General features: G+C 54.2%; 1 protein-coding gene across 5 annotated transcripts in view; it reads left to right on the plus strand.

The window, feature by feature from the left end:
* SHANK1 (SH3 and multiple ankyrin repeat domains 1) overlaps window positions 1-19,260 on the plus strand; it is a 58,441-nt gene that overhangs the window by 35,507 nt on the left and 3,674 nt on the right. For 3 of the 5 annotated variants that reach the window (XM_032264554.1, XM_032264553.1, XM_032264555.1), the window contains 2 exons: window positions 11,451-11,547; window positions 13,648-16,753. In XM_032264554.1, the coding sequence (XP_032120445.1) occupies window positions 11,451-11,547; window positions 13,648-16,753 (3,203 nt within the window). Of the gene's footprint in view, window positions 1-11,450; window positions 11,548-13,647; window positions 16,754-19,021; window positions 19,099-19,260 lie in introns of all 5 variants that reach the window. The other 2 variants (XR_004264592.1, XM_032264556.1) reach the window with 2 other exon arrangements.

Here is a 19,260-nt window from a genome sequence, read left to right on the forward strand (position 1 = left end):
CTGACCCTCCGGCTGTCTCCTCTGGAAGCCACACTCTGCCTTACCCCTCCCTTCCCGCTTCCTTCTTCTCTGCGCAGGCCCCATCCTCCAGCCACATCCACCACCTAGTGGTCAGGGGTCCATTGACTCTAAAACTGGGTCCTTTGGCTTTTAGGGGGTCATGGATCTCTTTGGCAAGCTGCCATAGTCCTTCTCAGAATAATGCTTATAAATGCATAACATGAAAGGATAACAAAAGAGGCCAGTTACGCTAAAATATAGTTCTCAAAATATTTTTCTAAAGCAAAATTTGTGATATCACAATATCATCTTTTTTTGTCAACATGGTAGACACTGGCGCTGGATCTTAACAACTCTAATTTCAAAATCACGAGGAGCATAAACACTATTTTGGGAAATCTGCACCACTGTGATGGGATATGGAAATATCTGTGATTCCTGCTGGGGATACAGGCATGGGTCCTGATGAAACGAGCATGGTTTGCCGCTTACATATTTAATTGAGGAAAGGTTGAGTTTTTGTTGGAGGGTAATGAAAATGAACACATGGGTTTTTTTCCTCTACAAGTGCACGGGACCGCTGAAGTCTTTCCACAGTGTGGATGTTAGAAACTGCACTGTGCTCTGGAGAGTCTCATGCTTTTATAAAAATCAAGAGCAGGAGACAAATTTTGTACCAGGACTCCTGGAATTTCTTTCTGATTTAGAGGCAGAAGGTCCTTGGCCACCTCTCAGGGCATGGCAAGGTGTCCTGTGGGTAACAAGTCTTCATTTTACACCAGTCCTTGGATTCTCAAGGAAGTTGCAATCCTTGAGTCTGTTAGGGCCATATTCCCATGCCCACCTCTCCCCAAGTTCCAAGGTAAATGGCCATTAGAGCCGGGAGGATGTGGCTTCATATCCTGACTTCCTCTAACTCACTTAATTTCTCTGCAACTCAGTTTCCTGCTCTGCAAAAGACTATTAAAGCTGACCTTGCTGGTTCTTAGGAGGATTAAATTGATGAATCCCAGCACAGCAGGCTCTCCACAAATAGAGGTTTCCATCTTTCCCCATTTCCCTAGTCTCAGAGATGTTTTTCTAGATGGTTTCTCTGATCTAAGGCAAGTCCTTCCCCCATTCCCCAAAACTCGCACCCTGGAGTTTTTGAAACTTCACATCTGGCTCTGAGTTTCACAGACTCCGAGGCCATCCCTTGGGGACATTGTTTGGAATCTAGTCCAGACATCAGTTCTTATTTCGTAATCCTCTCTACTGCCTCTTTCTTTCTCTTTCTCTTTCTTGAGACAGTCCTTTTCCAGTCTGTTCTTGAATGCCTCTGAAGATAAGGAGCTCACCACTGCCTGTCACAGTTAGTCTATATGTGGATGGGTTGTTTTTTTTTTTGTATTTTTAAAGACAGTGTTTCACCATATTGGTCAGGCTGATCTCAAACTCCTGACCTTAGGTGATCCACCTGCCTCAGCCTCCCAAAGTGCTGGGATTACAGGCGTGAGCCATCGTGCCCGGTGTGGATGGGTTTTTAACAAACTTCCTGGCCAGGTGCGGTGGCTCGCACCTGTAATCCAAGCACTTTGGGAAGCTGAGGTGGGCAGATCACCTGAGGTCAGGAGTTTGAGACCAGCCTAACATGAAGAAACCCCACCTCTACTAAAAATACAAAAATTAACCAGATGTGGAAGGTGCCTGTAATCCCAGCTACTCAGGAGGCTGAGGTGAGAGAATCACTTGAACCCCGGAGGCGGAGGTTTCAGTGAGCCAAGATTGCTCCATTGCACTCCAGCCTGGGTGACAAGAGCAAAACTCCATCTCAAAACAAAACAAAACAAAACTTATTCCTTATGTGGAGTTCAAATCTACCTCCCCTGGGCTCTTACCTTTTTTGTCACAGTTTCCTCCTGTGATCTTCTATCCTCACTCACCTGGCAGCAAACCCTCATAATTCCTCAGCAAACTTCTTCACAACCACCTACAAAGAAGGAAAGGGCAGTACAGAGACAGAGAGAGCGAGAGCATGCATGTTCCCATTTTGCGGAAGATGAAACAGTCTTAGAGATTTGCATTGACTTGCCTGAGACCTCTCGGCAAGTGTGTATCTAATCAGACAGAACCGAAGTCCAAGACCTCCTCCTCTGCGTCGTGGTTTCTAGCATCCACACTGCTGAAACGGTTTGCCCTCATGATCCCCAGATTCTGTGTTTGCGAATTCGCCTGCTTGCTGAAATTTATTAGAACCGCAGGATCAATACAGGAAGGGTTTTTGTGGTTATTCTTGGACATGGGCAAAACAGAAAAATCTGGAGTAGCCCTATGTGCGGGCTCCCGACGAGGCGGAATGAGGCTGCCTTCTCATTTCGGCTCCTATACTGTGAACAAGTGTCTTTTCTCGGTCTATTTAGTGCCATGTGCTTTGCATCCTTGGGCTTTTTAGTGGTGATATCAGTGTTTAAAAGGTCCCCCAAGCATGGTGCTGAAGAGCTGTCTAGTGTTCCTACGTGTGAGAAGGCCGTGATGTGCCTTATGGAGAGAATACGTATGTTAGAGAAGCTTCATTCAGGCATGAGTGAGAGCGCTGTTGGCCAGGCGTTGGCTGTGAATGAATCAACAGTGTATATTAAATAAGGCATCCTTCAACAGAAACACGCACAAAACAAGGTTATGTATTGATTGGCTGAGGGAAATGTGTGGCAACCCCATAGAACATAACTACTGCAAATAGCCACAATTGCCTGTATTGGGGGCTGTGTAATTCTTCGTTGTGGAAGCCTGTCCTAGGCATTGTAGGGTTTAGCAGCATTCCTGGCCTCTACCATCTGGATGCCAGCAGCAAATATCACCCAATGTCCCGTGGGGGGCAAGACTACCTCTAACTGGGAACCACTGTCCTATATCATTGTAAGGTTAAAAAGATTTTCAGGCCCGGGTACAGCGGCTCACACCTGTAATTCTAGCACTTTGGAAGGCTGAGGCTGGCAGATCCCTGGAGCTCAGTAGTTCAAAACCAGCATGCGCAACATGGCAAAACCCCGTCTCTACTAAACCCCATCTGTCAGCCGGGCATGGTGGCTCATACCTGTAATCCCAGCATTTTGGGAGGCCAAGGTGGGTGGATCACCCGAGGTCAGGAGTTTGAGACCAGCCTGGCCCACATGGTGAAACCCTGTCCTATTAAAATTACAAAAATTAGCTGCGCACGGTGGTGCATGCCTGTAATCCCAGCTACTTGGGAGGCTGAAGGAGGAGAATCACTTGAACCCGGGAGGCAGAGGTTGTGGTGAGCTGAGATCACCCCATTGCACTCTAGCCTTGGCGACAGAGCAAAACAAAACTCCGTCTCAAAAAAAAAAGGAAGTCCACCATGACTCACCAGTGATCCCTGTGTATGCCCAGAGACCCCGAAACACGAGACCCCCACACTACCATATCAGACTGAGTATAAATCTCTGATAAACTAATTAGAGCAAGTCCTGTTTCCATTAATTCAATAAATGCACAGAGCCCCCGTGAAGTGCAGGCAGCCACAGTGCAAGGTCTGCCCTGTGTGAACCCAGTTACAGGACAGCCAAGATTCTAGCCCTCAGGGAATTCACTCTCTGAGCTCCAGAGGTCTCCCAAGAGTAGCCTAGACACCAGCCAGTAGTAAAACCAGCTGCCCACCTGCCCCCACTTCCTAGAAATGAAACTCACAGGCACTCCCCTGAGTTCTGTGGGACCTCCTTTCCCTCTGTGACCAGGGGACCCATAGTCATTTGCCCTGTACATCCCCCTCACCTCTTCTTCTCTTGCCTCTTGGATCTGCCCCTGGGCCTTCCCCAGGCCCCCCTCTCATGTTGGAGGCTCTCTCTGCCGCCTTCTCTGCTCCTTCCCACCTGCCCTTTATCTTTCCCACTCTCCAAGTCAATGCAGACGCCCCTTCATGAGGTTTCTGCATCTTGGTGGCCTCTCTTGGCATCTGGTCTGGTTCTTATGTCTTGATTTCCTGTTCATGTCGGTTCCTCTCCCTTTTCACTCTGCATCTTCCCTCTGGTCTAGTTGCAGTGTGGGGGTGCAGTATCCCCGCCCCCCCCAAGGCATCTTAGGTCAGGTCTGCACAAAATTAAGCAAGAGCAAAGCATTGTATAAGACGCCGCTATTGGCCGAGTGGCTCACGCCTGTAATCCCAGCACTTTGGGAGGCTGAAGCAGGAATCACTTGAACCCGGGAGGCAGAGATTGCAGTGAGCCAAGATCACCCCATTGCACTCCAGCCTGGGTGACAGAGTAAAAAAAAAAAAAAAAAGATGCCACTATGTAAGGACTTGGAAGCTGGGAAATTTCACCCCTCTCTAAAGATGCGCTTTCACATACAACCTAGGGCAGGTGGGGAGGAAGACCCTCAGGTGCCAACAGCGGGGGAGCAGAGCCTGGCATATCCACCCTAGGTCAGGGCATCTCTTGGGCTGTCTCCTAGGGCTCTGCAGTCCATCTAACCCTCGGCATGGCTTTGGCTTTCTTGGCTACTGTCTTTGTCACCCGCCACTGATGCCAGAGAACTCCCTTGCCCCCCAGTCTCTCAGTCTGAGAAGTCATCGCTCTCTCTCAGTTCCACTCCCTGCTTCTGGGGTTCCCTCCTGGGGCTGCACTGGCCCCCTCTGAGTCAGGGCTGCCCTCCCTCCCGCCTCTCTGCGCTCCTGCTTCCCATCTCACTCTCGTCTCAGTCCACCTCTCTCCCCCTTCTAGGCCCCATCTCTGTCTGTCCCTCCTCCTCTCTCTCTTTCCCCATCTTTCTCTTCCCATCCCTATTTCCCCACCCGCCCCGTCTCTGTGTTCATATCTGTGTCTCTGTCTCTCCATCTCTTGTCTCCCCATCTCTGCTTTTGTCTCTCTGTCTCTGTCTCCTGATCTCTGCCTTTGTCTCTCTGTCTCTATCTCTGTCTCCCCTCTCTGCCTTTGTCTCTCTGTCTCTCCATCTCTGTCTGTCTCTCCCCTCTCTGCCATTGTCTGTCTCTGTCTCTCTGTCTCTCTCTATGTCAGTCTCTCCACCTTTGTCTCTGTGTCTCCTTTTCTCCCTGTCTCTTTCTATCTCTGTCTCCCCATCCCTGTCTCTTCAGTTGTCTCTCCGCCCATTCTCTCCCCATCCCCTATCAGGGTGGCCTCCCTAGCAGGAGTTCCCAGCCCCTGGTCAGCCCCAGGACTTGTGCTGCCACTGAGGCACCAGGCTCACGAGGTGACAGAGAGCTGGGTCTGCGGGCGACTCATTGAGGGGTGTCTGCCCGGCAGCCGGTGACGTTACTCACGGCTGCGCACTCTGATTGGCTGTCCCTTCCACGCGGGAGCGAATGCTCCTGTTGATTGGTGGAGTTCAGGTGCTCCCTCGGCAGTCAGTGTGACGCCCCCATCAGACAGTGCTATGGCCCCTCCGTCAGTCTGACATCTCTCGTGTTACCCTGACCCTTCTTATGTCAGGCTTTTTGACCCTTCCTCTTCCACATGGCAAATCTTTTGTCAGTTTGCAAATCTGACACCTCATCTGTCACTCTGCACCCTCCTCCGTTGGGGACGCCCCTCCCCTCTCACTCTAACCGGTTTCCTGCCACTCTAAGCCCTCTCCCGTCACTCTGATGCCTTGCCTGTAACCCTGACCCCTCCCCATCACACTGACAGCCCCCATCACCCTTACCTCTCCCCATCACCCTGATTCCTTGCCTGTAACTCTGACCCCTCCCCATCGCACTGACGCCCCACATCACCCTGACCCCTCCCCATCACCCTGATTCCTTGCCTGTAACCCTGACCCCTCCCCATCACACTGACCCCCCTTGCCTGTAATCCTGACCCATCCCCATCACTCAGACCCCTCCCCATCACCCTGATCTGACCTGAAAAATGCTTTTTATCTCTCTGTTGTTAAAGAAGTATTGGGGCTGGGCATGGTGGCTCACGCCTGTAATCCAAGCACTTTGGGAGCCCAAAGCAACCGATTACTTGAGGTCAGGAGTTCGAGACCAGCCTGGCCAACATGGTGAAACCCCATCTCTACTAAAAATACACACACAATAAAATAGCCAGGCATGGTGGTGGGCACCTGTAATCTCAGCTGCTCAGGAGGCTGAGGCAGGAAAATCGCTTGAACCTGGGAGGTGGAGATTGCATTGAGCTGAGATCACACCATTACACTTCAGCCTGGGTGGCAGAGTGAGACTCCATGTCAAAATATATATATGTGGGGTAGGGGGGCTCAGCCAAGTTAGCAGCCTCCACAGTCTTAAAGACCCAGAATCCTTCTCAATTTCTGCTCCACCATCCTAGCCATGTTTCCAGCTGCAGACTGGCCTCATAGTCCAAACTGGCTGCTGGAACACTAGCTATTGCACCAGCATTCCAGGTAGCAGGAACAAGGAAGGAAGGAAGGAAAGGCAGAACGGCACAAGAGGGCACTTTGCTGCCTCTTGAGTTACCTCCAAGACCCCAAATGTAACACGCAACACTCCCACTTGTGCATCTGGGTTGGCCTTCCTTAATCATGTGGCCACACCTAGCTGCAAAGGAGGCTGGGAAGTGGAGTCTCTCAAAAGGTGCCAAATAAGATTGGCATTTTCTTACCAAGGAAATAGAGTAGAATGAGTATTGCGGTGGGCTGCATGCCCGGGAAGACAGACAGTAAACAAGCAAGCAAATAATTATGATGACTCCAAACTGGCATAAGTTCAGGGAGCTGTGACGGAATAACAAGAAGAAGCCTCTCCAGAGAGGAGACATTGGAGCCAAAATCTGAAGGAAACTCGAAACTTGCAGATCCTACCCAATCCCACCCTTCTGTCACCTGTCTGACCTCATCTCCCACCTCTCAGCTCCCCGTCTTTTTCCTGTTCCTCCTGAGCCTGCCAGGCTCACCCTCACTTCAGGACCTTTGCACCTACTGTTCCAGCTACCTGGAACACTCTTCCCCTACACATGATTGTGCTGCCTTCTTCACGTCCTCCAGGAGTTTGCTCAAATAATACCTTCTCAGTCAGGCCTTCCTTGACCACCTCATTTTATTTATTTTGAGACAAGGTCTTGCTCTGTTACCTAGGCAGGAGTGCAGTGGCATGATCATAGATCACTGCAGTCTTGAACTCATGGGCTCAAGGGATCCTCCCACCTCAGCCTCCCGAGTAGCTGGGATAACAGGCACATGCACCGTGCACCACTAATTTTTTTTTAATTTGTTTTGGTAGAGACAGGGTCTTGCTATGTTGCCCAGGCTGGTCTCCAGTTTTGGACTCAAGACAGCCTCCCGCCTCCCAGAGTGCTGAGATTACAGACCTGAGCCACTGTGCCTGGCCAGCCCTTGTTTTGTTTTGTTTTATTTTATTTTATTTTATTTGAGACAGAGTCTTGGTCTTTCGCCCAGGCTGGAGTGCAGTGGCGCAATCTCAGCTAACTGCAAATTCCGCCTTCCAGATTCAAGTGATTCTCCTGCCTCAGCCTCCCAAGTACCTGGGACTACAGGCATGTGCCCCTATACCCAGCTAATTTTTTTGTATTTTTAGTAGAGATGCAGTTTCACCATGTTGGTCAGGCTGGTTTCAAACTCCTGACCTCAAATGATGCACCGCCTTGATCTCCCAAAGTGCTGGGATTACAGGCGAGAGCCACCATGCCCGGCACCAGCCCTTGTTTTAAATTACATTCTCCCTCTCTCTTGCCCCTTACTTCAATCTGACCCATGTTATATTTTACGAATTAATTTTGTTTATGGCCTGCTTGCTCTTCCTGTGGTCCAGGCCATTTGTGTAATTTGTTGTATCTGCAGTATCTGTCACAGTCCCTGGCATAAAGGAAGTCCTCACTAAATATTTCTGGAATGAATGAATCAATGAGACAAACAGAGGAATAGTCCCTGTTAGGGAGGGAAGTGCAGTGAGAAGCGTGTAATACGGACCCCAGGAAAGTCTGGACTAGATCCAGTAGAACTCACTGTGATGATGAAATGTTCCACATTTGTACTGTCCAGTTTGGTAGCCATCAGCCACAGGTAACTGTTGAGTACTTCAAATGTGGCCAGTGCAATGGAGAAATTGAATTTTACAAATTAATTTTAATTAATTGAAATTTACACTTGTCTTTTTGGTTTGTCTGCAGAGCCTCACTCTGTCATCCAGGCTGGAGTGCAGTGGTACAATTGTAGCTCAGTGCAGCTATGAATTCTTGCACTCAGGTGATGCTCCCACCTCAGTCTCCCAAGTAACTAGGATGACAGGCGTGTGCCACTACGCCTGGCTAATTTTTTTTTTTTTTTTTTTTGAGACTGAGTCTTGTTGTATAACCCAGGCTGGAGTGCAGTGATATAATCTCAGCTCACTGCAACCTCTGCCTCCCTGTTTCAAGTGATTCTCCTGCCTCAGCCTCCTGTATAGCTGGGATTACAGGTACGTGCCACCAAGCCCAGCTAATTTTTAGTATTTTTAGTAGAGACGGAGTTTCACCATGTTGGCCAGGCTGGTCTCAAACTCCCGACCTCAGGTGATGCCCCCGCCTTGGCCTCCTAAAGTACTGGGATTACAGGTGTGAGCCGCCGCACCCAGCAACTTTTTAATTTTTTTATTTTTATAGAGACAGAGTCTCCCTATGCTGCCCAAGCTGGTGTCAAACTCTTGGGCTCAAGCGATCCTCCCAAATGTTGAGATTTCAGGCATGAGCCGCCATGTTGACCTGAAATTTACAGTTGAATGGCTAGTGGCAACTCTACGGGGCAGGGCAGGCCTAAAGGAAGGGGGTAGCTAGGCCCGGGTGGAGGGCTACAGTGACAGAGCTTCCCCAAGCAGAGCACAGAGCCCAGTGCAAGGATGTTCCACGAAGAGCCTGGGAGGTGAGAATTCAGGGAACCGGGAATGCTTGTGAATGGCTGAGGAAAGGAGCAGGAGGGGGCGTGGTGGGAAGTGTAGGCAGTGAAGGTTCATCCCAAAGGTGAGGACTTCATTCCAGGAGGGTTTCCTTTCTCTGCTCAGATGGAGAAGAAAGAGACATGGGGTGACCTGGCAGAGGCTGGGGAGTCAGGGCCCTGAAGTGCTGGACCTTGGCTGATGCTCCATTACTCATCTGACGCCTGCAGAACAGCAGGCGGTGTGTGGGGACTGGGGACTCAGTAGGAAAGTGATAAAGTCACTACCCTACCCTCAGGCAGGTTTCACAATGACCTCCATGAACCTTCGGCACTTTGGCCCTTCTACATTTAAAAAAAAAAAAAGGCCAGCAAGGTGGCTCATGCCTTGTAATCTGACACTTTTTGCGAGGTCAAAGTGGGAGGATCACTTGAGCCCAGGAATTTGAGAAGAGCCTCAGCATTTCAAATGCCCAGTTTTGTTTGTTTGTTTGTTTTGAGGTTTTGCAGAGGCAAGGCCTCCCCTCTGCAACAAATTCAACACGGTGTCTCACACCTGTAATCCTAGCACTTTGGGAGGCCAAGGCAGGCGGATCGTGAGGTCAGGAGATCAAGACCATCCTGGCTAACATGGTGAAACCCCATCTCTAGTAAAAATACAAAGAAAAAAAAATTAGCCAGGCTTGCCTGTAGTCCCAGGTACTCGAGAGGCTGAGGTAGGAGAATCGCTTGGACCTGGGAGGCGGAGGCTGCAGTGAGCCAAGATCATGCCACTGCACTCCAGCCTGGGTGGCAAAATAAAAAATTAGCTAGATGAGATGGTGCCTGCCTATAGTCCCAGATGCTCAGGAGGCTGAGGTTGGGATCACTTGAGCTTGGGTGAGCCGTGTTAACGCCACTGCACTCCAGCTCTGGCTCAAAAAAAAAAAAAAAGTTTAAAATTTATTATTTTTGTTGCTGCAAAGATGGATATTATCCAGGTAGATTTTTTTTTCACTTCTACTTTGAAAATAAATTAAAACATTTTCCCGAAAAGCCTCATGGGCCCTAGACACCGTAGGTGCGAAGCCTGCGATGCGGCAGCCTTGCCCTCAGGGAGTTTGTAGGCTGCTGGAGGAAACAGGCAGGGAGCAAACATGGGTTCTGAGGAAGAGAGATGCTGTGAAGGAAACGCGGCAGGGAAATGCAGTCCGGGAAGGGGGTGAGGAAGGTCCCACTGAGGAGAACTCAGCGCTGGAGAGGAGCTGTGACAGGAAGAGGGAAAGCGTCTGCAGAGAGGACTGAGCTTACCTGTGTTCTCAAGCCCTGGTAGACGCGGGGCTGACAGAGGTCAGGAAGAGGTGGAAGTGGAGGGGGACGAAGGGAGCAGGTGGGAAATGGGGGCAGGGGCTGGGTCCTGGGTGTCTTTATGTGTGGGCTTTCCTAGAACGGGAGCCTGAGGTGGGGATTCCTGTGCCAAGGGTTTGCTAAGGGGGGATGCTCAGGGAGTGCGGAGACTGGCCGGGGCAGTGGAAGGTCAGCAGGTGCAGTTCTCGCTGGAGTCTGCCTCCAGCCTGATTCCATGGGGAGTTCTGGAGTGGGAACCCGTGGGGTCAGGCTGGGCACACTGGCCTTAGTGCTGCCTTGGACCTCCGTATCAGTCAGCTGTGGGCTGTGTACTGCTCTGAGAGGCAGGGGCACATAATGGACTGGGTGAGTCCAGGACTCTGAAGGAGGGTGATTCTTAGGGCCGCAGCAGGTGGCAGTCCCAGCGGTGGGGGAGGGGTGGGATGCCACATGGCAGGGCGGCTGCAGGGGCACCAGCAGTGCTTGTCACGGAGGGTCTTGTAGACCAGAGTTGGGAGCTGGGTCCCCTCTGTCCTAACTACATGGGATTTCAAGCAGGGGCAATTGCATGCTTTTTGAAAGATGCCTCCGACTCTTTTGTGGGAAACAGATGGGAACAGGGTTGGGGATCGAGGATGGCAGCTGGGAGACGAGGCAGTGGGCTGCTGCTGCCATCCTGGAGAGCACTGGTGGGGACCTGGACATGGGCAGTGGCTGGAGGAAGGAAGCAGAGCGAGAGTGGACGGAAAGTCTGCTTTCTTCTCCTTTCTTCCTCCCTCCCGCCCAGACACAAGGCTTTTCTCTTCTCTAGAATCTCCTTTCACCTTCTTTTTTGTTGTTGTTTTGAGCCGGAGTCTTGCTCTGTTGCCCAGGCTGGAGTGCAGTGGAGCAATCTTGGGTCACTGCAGCCTCCACCTCCCAGGTGCAAACGATTCCGGAACCCCAGCCTCCCAAAGTAATTAGTATTACAGGCGCCTGCCACTACGCCCGGCTAATTTTTGTACTTTTAGTAGAGACAAGGTTTGGCCATGTTGGCCAGGCTGGTCTCGAATTCTTGACCTCAGGTGATCCTCCCGCCTCAGCCTCACAAAGTGCTGGGATTACAGGTGTGACCCACACCTGACCTTCTTCCACCATCTTCTTCGCACTGCTCTCCCTTCCCACAGCGGCTTAGGGAAGAAATAGGGGGCAGCTGTAAGGGGACGCATGAGGCTTTCTGCACTGACTGATCTTTCTCTGCTATTTTTTCTCTGTCTCCCCCTCTGACTGCCGCCCCAAAGTCAAGCTTCGATCCCCACCACCGTTCCCAGCCAAGTTATGAGCGTCCTTCTTTCCTGCCTCCAGTACCTGGGCTGATGCTCCGACAAAAATCTATCGGTATGCCCCCCAGAAGAGGGGATGTGTGGGCTGGGGGAGGCCAGGAGCGCGACAATTTAGGAAAAACGAGCAGACTTGGGAATGTTCTCTGCTTCCAGAGAGACCATAGTTTCATCAAATTGGGTCAAAAGTTCAGGCTTTGGAGATGGGCGAACTTGGCCATAAATCCTGGCTCCTCTCCTTCCCAGCTGTGTGAACTGGGACCGGTGGCTTCACTTCTGTGGGCCTCCAGCTCTGCATCTAAAGAATGGGAATGTTGTGAGCTAAAGCCCCCGCTCCAGCTTTCTGATTCTTTCTCTTATACCCAATTCCATCCACTCATTCATTTTGCAAGTGTTTACCGAGCGCCCCCCACAGGCCAGGAATCATTCTAGAATGGGGATGTGTCAGTGAATAAAACAGACTAAAGGCTCCTGCCCTCCTGGGGCTTGCTTTCTAGCAGGGGAAGATAGATAATGGATTATAAGGATGATAAGCAAGAAAATTATCTAGTACATTAGCAGTGGTACGTGCTATGGGGGAAAAAAGAGAAAAAAATAGTAGAGTAAGGTAAGAGAGATCAGGAGTGCTGGGGTGGGGGGCGGGAGGCGGCACAGGTTTGACCTAAAACCTAGAGATGAAGTAGGGGTCGTGAGGCTCTCTGGGAGTAAAGCATTCCAGGCAGGGCGAACTGCCTCTGCAAAGGCCCTGAGGTCGGTCTGAGCCTGGTGCACTTACAGAACAGGGAGGAGGCCAGTGTAGTGGGCACCGAGGGAGCACTGGACATGAGGGCAGAGGAGGGACAGGGCCCTGATCATTCAGAGTCTGGGGAGTCACAGTGAGGACTTGAACCTTTGCTCTGAGTGAGGTGGGGGCATGGCAGGGCTCTGAGCAGAGGAAGGACGTGAGCTGATTTCAGTCTTAGCAGAATCTCTCTGTCTGCTGTGAAGGGACTAGAATGAAGGGGGCGAGCTGGGAAGCCCAGGGACCAGAGAGGAGGTGACAGTTATTGCTATCCAGATAGGAAATGATGGTGGCTGACCCAGGGTGGTGACTCTGGAGGGGTGAGAGGGATTGGATTCCGGATACATTTTGAAACAACAGAATTTTCTGGTGGATTGGGTGTGGGTGATGTGAGGGAGAAAGCCATGAAGGGTGACTGCAAGGTTTTCAGTCTGAGAGCCTGAAAGGACAGAGCTGCCGTGGTGGGGGGAGACCGTGGGCTGGGAGGAATCTGTTGGAGAGGAGATCGGGAGCTTGGGCTGGAGCCTTGGGAGTCTGAGATGCCCATGAGACAGCCAGCTGGGTGTGAGTATTTGGATATAGAAGCCCGGTGCTCAGGGCGGAGGATGGGGCCGCAGGCAATAAACGTGGGTATCAACAGCAGAGTGTCAGTGAATGAAGCTGGTCACTGGTCCAGAGGGAGTAGTCAGAGGCGAGAAGAGGGTCAAAGTCAGAGTCCTGGCAGTGAAATAAGCAAAGACTTAAACTCCTCCACGGCTCCTGGAGTTGTTTTTCCTTGATTACATCCAGCTTTTGCCCAGCTCCTCGATTTCAAAGTCCATCAGTGTGAGTCTTGCAGCCGTGGGGTCTACCCGGCTCTCATTGTTTACCTGATATTTTTTTTCTATAGATCCGCTCCCTTTTAACCTTAAGCCTCATCCTAAGTGGTTCTCTCTGTAGAATCATAGCTTCAATGTACTGGTTGCATTTCTTTCCTGCATATATGTATAAAGAAACACATATCTATGCATAAACACGAGGGACTATCCCTTCGCAGTTCAAACAGTGAATGGTTTATTCACTGAGCCTTGAACGGAATTTTTTAAAGAAACGGCGCCCCCTCCTGGCGTGGGGAGGAAGCTCCGCTGAATTTCAGTTTCCTGACCTTGCGGACCTTGTGGTTTCCGGTTGTGCAGTGCACAACCTGTACCTCTGTATGATGCAGATTTGGGTTTACCCCAGCTGGGGAAGCGCTGGGCGAGTCCACGTGAAGTTCTTAGCATATATTCTGGCTGCCGTTCTTCTTCTTAGCATTATTGTTGCGGTTCTATGGGATAGTGGAGCAGGGAGACCCTCCCTCCCTCCTGCCCCCCTCCTTGATCCTCTGTATCTCCCCAGGGGCAGCAGAAGATGACAGACCTTACCTAGCACCCCCAGCCATGAAATTCAGCCGCAGCCTGTCTGTGCCTGGTTCGGAGGACATTCCCCCGCCACCCACCACGTCCCCACCGGAGCCCCCCTATAGCACACCTCCAGCCCCCTCCTCCTCAGGCCGCCTCACCCCCTCCCCCCGGGGAGGGCCCTTCAACCCTGGCTCTAGTGGTGCCCTCCCCGCCTCCTCCCCAGCATCCTTTGACGGGCCCTCCCCTCCCGACACCCGCGTGGGAAGCCGCGAGAAAAGCCCGTACCACGGCGGGCCACTGCCCCCCCCCCCCCCCCCCCCCCCCCACCACCACCACCACCACGCCCCGCCGCCGCAGCCCCACCACCACCACGCCCACCCCCCTCATCCTCCCGAGATGGAGACAGGCGGCTCTCCCGACGACCCTCCACCCCGCCTGGCGCTGGGGCCCCAGCCCAGCCTGCGAGGCTGGAGGGGCGGCGGGCCCAGCCCGACCCCCGGGGCCCCGTCCCCGTCGCACCACGGCAGCGCGGGCGGGGGCGGCGGCTCCTCCCAGGGCCCGGCTCTGCGCTACTTCCAGCTGCCCCCGCGGGCAGCCAGCGCGGCCATGTACGTGCCCGCCCGCTCGGGCCGCGGCCGCAAAGGCCCGCTGGTTAAGCAGACCAAGGTGGAAGGCGAGCCCCAGAAGGGCGGCGGCCTCCCGCCCGCGCCGTCACCCACGTCTCCGGCGTCCCCGCAGCCGCCGCCCGCGGTGGCCGCACCCTCGGAGAAGAACTCCATCCCCATCCCCACCATCATCATCAAGGCCCCGTCCACCAGTAGCAGCGGCCGCAGCAGCCAGGGCAGCAGCACCGAGGCAGAGCCCCCCACCCAGCCCGAGCCCGCGGGAGGCGGCGGCGGCGGCGGCGGCGGCTCCTCGCCCAGCCCCGCCCCGGCCATGTCGCCCGTGCCCCCGTCCCCCTCGCCCGTGCCCACCCCTGCCTCGCCCAGCGGCCCGGCCACGCTGGACTTCACCAGCCAGTTCGGAGCCGCCCTGGTGGGGGCGGCCCGGAGGGAGGGGGGCTGGCAGAACGAGGCGCGCCGGCGCTCCACGCTGTTCCTCTCCACCGACGCGGGGGACGAGGACGGCGGCGACGGCGGGCTGGGTGCAGGGGGCACCCCGGGCCCACGGCTGCGCCACTCCAAATCCATCGACGAGGGCATGTTCTCCGCCGAGCCCTACCTCCGGTTGGAGTCTGCGGCCGCCAGCAGCGGTGCGGGCTACGGCGGCTACGGGGCCGGAAGCCGAGCCTACGGGGGTGGCGGGGGCAGCAGCGCCTTCACCAGCTTCCTGCCCCCGCGACCCCTGGTGCACCCGCTGACCGGCAAGGCCCTGGATCCCGCCTCCCCGCTGGGGCTGGCCCTGGCCGCCCGCGAGCGAGCGCTGAAGGAGTCCTCGGAGGGCAGCGGGGCCCCCCAGCCCCCTCCCAGGCCCCCGTCGCCCCGCTACGAGGTCCCGCCGCCCACCCCACACCACCACTCGCCCCACGCCCACCACGAGCCAGTGCTGCGTCTCTGGGGGGCCTCCCCGCCGGACCCCGCCCGCAGGGAGCTGGGGTACAGGGCCGGGCTGGGCAGCCAGGAGAAGTCCCTTCCCGCCAGCCCGCCCGCCGCCCGGCGCTCCCTGCTACATCGCCTGCCGCCCACCGCCCCGGGGGTGGGGCCCCTCCTGCTGCAGCTGGGAACGGAGCCCCCGGCCCCGCATCCCGGAGTGAGCAAGGCCTGGAGGTCCGCAGCCCCCGAAGAGCCCGAGCGGCTGCCGCTGCATGTGCGGTTCCTTGAAAACTGCCAGCCGCGGGCCCCTGCGGCGAGCGGAAGGGGGGCCCCCTCGGAGGACGGGCCGGGGGTCCCGCCGCCCAGCCCACGCCGGTCCGTGCCCCCCTCCCCGACCTCCCCGCGGGCCAGCGAAGAGAACGGGCTGCCCCTGCTGGTCCTGCCGCCGCCCGCCCCCTCGGTGGATGTGGAAGACGGCGAATTCCTCTTCGTGGAACCGCTGCCTCCGCCCCTGGAATTCTCCAACAGCTTCGAAAAGCCGGAGTCGCCCCTCACGCCGGGGCCTCCGCACCCGCTACCCGACCCACCTGCCCCGGCCACCCCGTTACCTCCCGTGCCACCCCCGGCTGTCGCCGCAGCCCCTCCCACCCTGGACTCCACCGCATCCAGCCTGACATCCTATGACAGCGAGGTGGCCACCCTGACCCAGGGGGCCCCCGCCGCTCCTGGGGACCCCCCTCCGCCGGGCCCGCCTGCCCCAGCAGCACCGGCTCCCGCTGCTCCACAGCCCGGCCCAGACCCTCCGCCTGGCACGGATTCTGGCATCGAGGAGGTGGACAGTCGGAGCAGCAGTGACCACCCGCTGGAGACCATCAGCAGTGCCTCCACGCTGAGCAGCCTGTCTGCCGAAGGTGGTGGCAGCGCAGGGGGTGGGGGCGGGGGTGGGGCCGGTGTGGTCAGTGGGCCGGAGCTTTTGGACACCTATGTGGCCTACCTGGACGGCCAGGCCTTCGGGGGCAGTGGTCCTCCCGGCCCGCCATACCCTCCTCAACTCATGACTCCCTCTAAGCTCCGGGGCCGGGCGCTAGGAGCTGCTGGAGGCCTGCGGCCTGGCCCCAGTGGGGGACTCCGAGACCCTGTCACCCCCACTAGCCCCACCGTCTCGGTGACAGGGGCTGGAACCGATGGGCTGCTGGCCCTGCGCGCTTGTTCAGGACCCTCTGCAGCGGGCGTGGCGGGGGGTCCGGTGGCTGTAGAGCCAGAAGTCCCACCGGTGCCCTTGCCCTCGGCCTCCTCTCTGCCTCGGAAGCTGCTGCCCTGGGAGGAGGGCCCGGGCCCACCACCACCACCTCTGCCCGGGCCCCTGGCCCAGCCTCAGGCCTCAGCGTTGGCCACAGTTAAAGCCAGCATCATCAGTGAACTCAGCTCCAAGCTTCAGCAGTTTGGGGGCTCCTCGGCAGCCGGAGGCGCTCTGCCCTGGGCCCGAGGAGGCAGCGGGGGAAGCACAGACAGTCACCACGGGGGAGCCAGCTACATCCCCGAGAGGACTTCCTCCCTGCAGCGGCAGAGGTAAGCCAGGGATGGTGGCCAGTAAGGGAAGCCAGAGGGCTTGATTTCATGGGTACCAGAGTTGGCCTTCCCCATGGCTGTGTCCCTTTAGGGTCTCAGGGTGGCAGAAAGGAAACAGAAGCCAGGCTGGCTGCTCTCACAGAAGCGCACTTTCAGATACTTTTTCTCTCTCTCTTTTTTTTTTTTTTTTTTGGGCGGGGGGAGACAGTGTCTTGCTCTGTTGCCCAGGCTGGAGTGCAGTGGTGCAATCTCCTCTCACTGCAACCTCCACCTCCCAGGTGCAAATGATTCTAAAGCCCCAGCCTCCTGAGTAGCTGGGATTACAGGTGCCCACCACCACACCCAGCAAATTTTTGTATTTTTAGTAAAGGCAGGGTTTTGCCATGTTGGCCAGGCTGGTCTTGAACTCCTGACCTCAAGTGATTCAGCCCGCCTTGATCTCTCTCCCAGTGTGCTGGGATTAGAGCTATGAGCCATCACGCCTGGCCATGGCCAATTTTTCTTAAATTTTCTGTAGAGACCAGCTATGTTGCCCAGGTTAGTTTAAAACTCCTGGGCTCAAGAGATCCTCCTTTTTTGACCTCCCAAAGTATTGCAATTACAGATGTAAGCGACTGAGTCCAGCCTTCAAATTTCCATTTACCTCAGTAGCTTCTGTTGTGTCTTCCCATCGCCATTACAACCCATATCCCATAATGAACAAAAAGTTATTAACAAAGGAGACTGGAGTGAGACCTGCTTATGTTTGTTTCCTTGGTGAGCCGTCACTTCTTTCTGACAGTCCCTGAAATCTGTGCGTCCTCTGAAGCCTGTGTCGTCCAAGACACGATGCAGTTACAGGTGTGGCTGTAGAGCCCACCTTCTTGGCTTCCAGTCCCAGCCTCGCACTTTCTACCTGAATGATCTTAGGCAAATGAATGCTAAGGCAAATTCTACCTCTTTGTAGAAGGGGGATGGCTTAGTGCCAGCCTCAAAGAGTTTCTGAGAGGCTTTAATGTGGGCCATTGTTGTAACATGAGATGGGGAAAGAGAGGGGCTTCTAACAAGAGCTCAGCAACTTCTACATGGGGAAATAGGGGATGATGCTGAAGGTTCCCAGGGCAGCCAGTTAGCTACCTCGCCACAGAATTTGAGCCGATTCAAGACCTCCTAGTCCTAGAGAAAGTGGAGTGTTATTTCTGATTCAGATACACAGAGGGTTGGGAGCAGTTCTTAAATCTCCTTGTCCATCTACAGAGTTCACTCGTATTCTGTCTGAAGATCTGTTATCCTAATGTGTCTGACATTCAAATATGGGTTCAGGGAGTGTATATTTGGGGCAACTTAAATCTATGCTTCCAGGCTGTAAAAAAATAAAGAAAAGAAAAAGGAGACTGGGCAGGATGGCATGTATCTGTAGTCCCAGCTACTCAGGAGGCTGAGGTGGGCAGATCACTTGAGTCTGGTAGGTTGAGGCTGCAATGAGCTGGTATCACACCAAGGCACTCCAGCCTGGGCAACAAAGTGAGACCCTGTTGTAAAGAAAATCAAAGAAAGAAAGAAAGAAAAGAAAAAGTGAGTGTCTATTGTCAGAGCAACTTGAGTCAATGCTCCTAGGTTGTATTAAAATAAACAAATGTGTGTTTATTAGGCCTTTAAGTTCTAAGTGCAATTCATTGACTATTCTTAAGTATTCTGAGTAGAGGAGAGGATTTTTTTCTTCCCCCGACCCCCACTGCTTGCAGCAGCAATAGGAAGGATGCTTAATTCAGTCAACAATTGCATCAGTGATTGATTCATGGCCTGCTGTGTGCAGGGTGCCCTTCTGGGTGATGAGATCCGATGCTGGACAGGACAGGCAACGACTGTGCAACCCGCAGGGCTCAGTCTAGGGGCGCAGGAGTGGGGGCTGGGCAGTAAAACAAAATAATTGTAACCATCCCACAATGGGATCATTGGAGAAGGTCTCTCACTAAAACAGGCAAGATGGGCAGAATAGTGGAAGTGGAGAGGGAGCGCATCCCAGGGCTGCCTGAGGCAGGAGCGAGCCAGGTGTGGGGAGCGAACAGTTCTAGGGGCCTGAGGTGGGACAGTGCTGGAGGGAATGAAAGGGATGAGGGGAACCTTTTTCTCCCCTTGTTTCTTCTCTCTTTCATCTCCCTCTCTTCATCTCTCTCTCTCTGTGTCCCCTGTCCCCTTCCATCTCTCTCCCCTGGATACTCACCCTCTTTTTTGTCTCTCACTGTCTCCCCGTCTTTCACTCTGCTATGACTGGCCATAACCTGAAAGGCAGTATAGAGTAGTGGTGAAGAGCTCAGACTTTGGTGCCATATAACTGGGCTCTGCCACTTCCTGTGTGTCCTTAGGCAAGTTACTTAACCTCTCTGTGCTGATAATAATAGTAACCTGCATCAGGGTTGTCGTGGGGATCAAACTGAGATGCAATCATGTAAAGCACTTAGAACAATGCCTGGCACACGTGAGCATCAGTAAGGGGTGACGATTATTATTATTATCACTTAATGTCT

Source organism: Sapajus apella, unplaced genomic scaffold, assembly GCF_009761245.1.
Source record: "Sapajus apella isolate SASKATOON/1434 unplaced genomic scaffold, GSC_monkey_1.0 scaffold144, whole genome shotgun sequence".
Lineage (NCBI taxonomy): Eukaryota > Metazoa > Chordata > Mammalia > Primates > Cebidae > Sapajus > Sapajus apella.